At 47.4% G+C, this 3,463-nt stretch overlaps 2 protein-coding genes across 3 annotated transcripts in view; one reads left to right on the forward strand and one right to left on the reverse strand.

Annotated features, from left to right (window-relative positions):
• The window catches only part of si:dkeyp-72h1.1 (uncharacterized protein LOC799956 homolog), an 87,958-nt gene that overhangs the window by 711 nt on the left and 83,784 nt on the right, over positions 1–3,463 (forward strand). The gene's annotated exons all lie outside the window — the stretch shown is intronic.
• Positions 1,849–3,463, reverse strand: part of LOC119418652 (MAP/microtubule affinity-regulating kinase 3) — a 46,836-nt gene continuing 45,221 nt past the window's right edge. The window contains exons 17-18 of one of the 2 annotated variants that reach the window (XM_037685982.1): positions 2,778–2,822; positions 1,849–2,611 (exon numbers count right to left, since the gene is read on the reverse strand). In XM_037685982.1, the coding sequence (XP_037541910.1) occupies positions 2,242–2,611; positions 2,778–2,822 (415 nt within the window). In that variant the 3' untranslated portion in view covers positions 1,849–2,241. The remainder of the gene's footprint in view (positions 2,612–2,777; positions 2,823–3,463) is intronic. The other variant, XM_037685983.1, reaches the window with a different exon arrangement.

The raw sequence follows: 3,463 nt of genomic DNA on the forward strand, positions 1-3,463 counted from the left end.
TGGAGGACCACAGGAAGCGACCACCTGGAGGACCACAGGTAGCGACCACCTGGAGGACCACAGGTAGCGACCACCTGGAGGACCAAAGGTAGCGACTACCTAGAAGATCAAAGGTAGCGACTACCTGGAAGATCACAGGTAGCGACCACCTGGAAGACCACAGGTAGCGACCACCTGGAGGACCACAGGTAGCGACCACCTGGAGGACCACAGGTAGAGACCATCTGGAGGACCACAGGTAGCGACCACCTCGAGGACCACAGGTAGCGACCACCTGGAGGATCACAGGAAGCGACCACCTCGAGGACCACAGGTAGCGACCACCTGGAGGACCACAGGTAGAGACCATCTGGAGTACCACAGGTAACCAAACTGAGTGCAGGTTTTGAAAATGCAACTTCTGAAATAAATCACAATCCTCAGTTTCATGGTATCGTAAACTTCACAGAACATCTCGTCTGCTCTGTGCAGGCAGGACACGTGGAGTGAACCTCAACATTTTGAACTAAACGAGGTCAACATTAAAAACAATCTTTACGGAGTTTAAAGCACAAACATTTAAATGCAAGAAAAATAATATCACTTTTTAACACTTGAAGCTGTTTTCATTTGCAAACGCTCAAATCTGTGTCAATGAAGAATCTTATGGATGAAAGAGAAGCCATTATAAAACATGGTCTGCTCACCTGTCAGGTGCAGCAGCTCGAAGCGTCAGGTTTGACCAGTGGAACGAGGAGACGGCAGCTTGTGGTGAAGAATGGTTTAACCCTTTGTTTTCTTGAACTGGTCTCTCACTGGGCTGGGACCACTGGAGACCAGTTGGCGAACAAGTTTCACAAAAACAAATCTCAGGTTCTCAGTTTTCAGTCGCGGATGCTGCAGTGAATTTTGAAGCAGCTCAAAAATATCAAGGTGTTAAACTTTATCGAGTCACAAACAGTCCTGGGTGTGTTAAACCATCCGACTCTAGATTCTGTAACTCTAGACTAGAGCACTAGATCTGTGTTTAAACCTTTACAGGAGCTCCACTCCAGGACCAACATCCACACCGTGGTTTTCAATAAGTGTAAAGTTTAAAGTGTGTTCCAGTTGATTCAATCATAATATTGGATTGAACAGATTCATTTTCAAGATGGCCGCCACAGCCAACTGACTTTAAAAAACACAAAAAAACTGCTAGAACACAAATAATTTACAGATATTTAAGTAAAATTTGGTGTGGTGGTCCCAGAGTCTCATCTCAAACACATAATCTGAGCAACAACAGTTTGCAACGTTCAGCTGAGCACGAAACTTTGGGCCTTCCATTTTGAATCTGCATTTCATAAATAAATCAATAAAATTTTATTGTTTCACACTGAACAAATGGCACTGCCATAACTTTGCCTGAACTAAATGAACTGAACTTGTCTAAGAACCTCCTGATAACCGTTGTTGTAAACTGGCACATGGCAGACGAAGCGGTTCAAATGAGATTAAGACGCTGACGAGGAGTCGGACTTCCTGTTCTGACAGGAAGTGATGAGCTCGGCTTGGACAGAGATCCAGCAGTGATCTGGTGGACTGATGAGACCTCTGCTGTCCAGACGTCCATCTGTAAATTAATCGCTCCAGAAGCGGAGGAGCCGCTGCGGTTTAACGACAGGAAGCTGCGGGTGCGTTCAACGTGTTTAATGAGACACAGGTGAGCCTGAGGTTCAGAAAAACAACCAGCTGTGGATCAGCTGACTGCTCACATGTACAAAATCAACATGAAAACAAGGTGAGAAACTATTTACATTCACAAACACACTAACCTGCCTACGTGACTCCGCCCACTGGCCCTACTGTGGGACATGTAGTGGGCGGAGCCAAAAACACCTGCAGGTCAGTGTCTGCGGAGGCTCTTTGAAAATAAAAAGTAACAGCTGGGCCTCAGAGTCCCATGATCCTTTGCACTAAAGTCCAATCATCCAGATGTGGTGCAGCCCTGGCTGAGCAGGGAGGGAAACCCCGTACATACACAGACAGACAGACAGACGGGCAGACAGACTGCTTCACCAATAACTGATGAATCCAGATGTGTCCAATCAGCAGACAGACAGGAGAGTAAAGCAACCAATCCTCAGTCAGATGCATCAAACTGCGGTCAATTAAAGATCAATCATTTTTCAGATCTCTCGTTCATTTCCTATCGTTCCGGCCCCTCCCTCTTCACTCCTCCCTTTCCGTCTTCACCTGTCACTCCCTGCACCTGTGCATCTACAGTTTGAGCTCGTTGGCAATTTTGGAGGCGATGTTCTTGAAGGCAATGGACGTTCCCGATATGCGCTTGAAGCGGACGCCGTTGAGCGAGAGGCGGGGCAGCTTGCACACCTCCATCTCCCACTGGACGAGGCTGTCGGCGTGCCCGTCTCCGTGCACGCAAAGCAGCAGGAAGTTTTCACGCTGCTCATAGTCGCAGTTGTTGGCGTCCAGGACCTTCCTGATCTCCCTCATCATGTCTATAGGCTCCATGGAGGACGTGGTCTTCATGCTCCAGGTGAACCTCAGGGAGCGCGGCTTGGAGTCCTTCAGGTGAGGAGCGGTGGGGGACGCAGGCTCCTCCCTCTGATCAGATGTCACGTTACGGCTGGGGAGAGAAGAGACAGGAAGTGGCGATGAAAACACAGAAAGAGTCAGATTATTTTAAAGCTTCCGTCACCAATAAAACACCTGGAGTGCGTCTCCTCAGCAGCTAACACACAAACATCTCACAATCTCTACAAACCAATCAGAACACAACCTGAGAAACACACCTGGACCCTTCAGGTCTGCCGTTCCTCTCCACCTCCGACATCCTTCTGACGGCAAGGACACAAGAAAGGAAGAAAGCAACGAATCAAAAGAGAAAGAAGCGATCGGAGAGAAAAACCAGGAAAAGACGGTAAAGAGTAAAACAGGAAGTTTATGTGATAATAATTAAAGAGAAAGCAGAAGAACAGTTTAAGAGCTCATGCTTGAATATCCTGCAGTGGCATCAAACTGTCCTTTTATAAAAAACATATATACAAGTTCAGCAGGAAAAATGATGAGCTGAAAGATTTCAAACACTTGAAGGCAGGAGTGACTGAACATCGTGCCGCGCTCTATAATCACGTTGGGTGTCGCACAGTCACAGCAGAAAGGCCGACTGGACCTTGAACACACCTTGATTTGTGACCTTGAAGCTGGAACGATGAGAAATGTATGTGACACTGCCTAGTTTCATAAAATGATCTCGAGGATCAGAGGTTATGGGCAGGACGAGGAAGTTTACAGACGTACGGACGAGACCACAAGTCCAACTTCAACGAGCCCATCAAAACTAAGACGCACAGATCTACAGTCTCACCTGTCTACCTGCTGTCAGTCAGACAGATCTACAGTCTCACCTGTCTACCTGCTGTCAGTCAGACAGATCTACAGTCTCACCTGTCTACCTGCTGTCAGTCAGACAGATCTA

The sequence above is a fragment of the Nematolebias whitei genome, chromosome 12, assembly GCF_014905685.2.
Source record: "Nematolebias whitei isolate Nwh7 chromosome 12, NemWhi1, whole genome shotgun sequence".
NCBI lineage: Eukaryota > Metazoa > Chordata > Actinopteri > Cyprinodontiformes > Rivulidae > Nematolebias > Nematolebias whitei.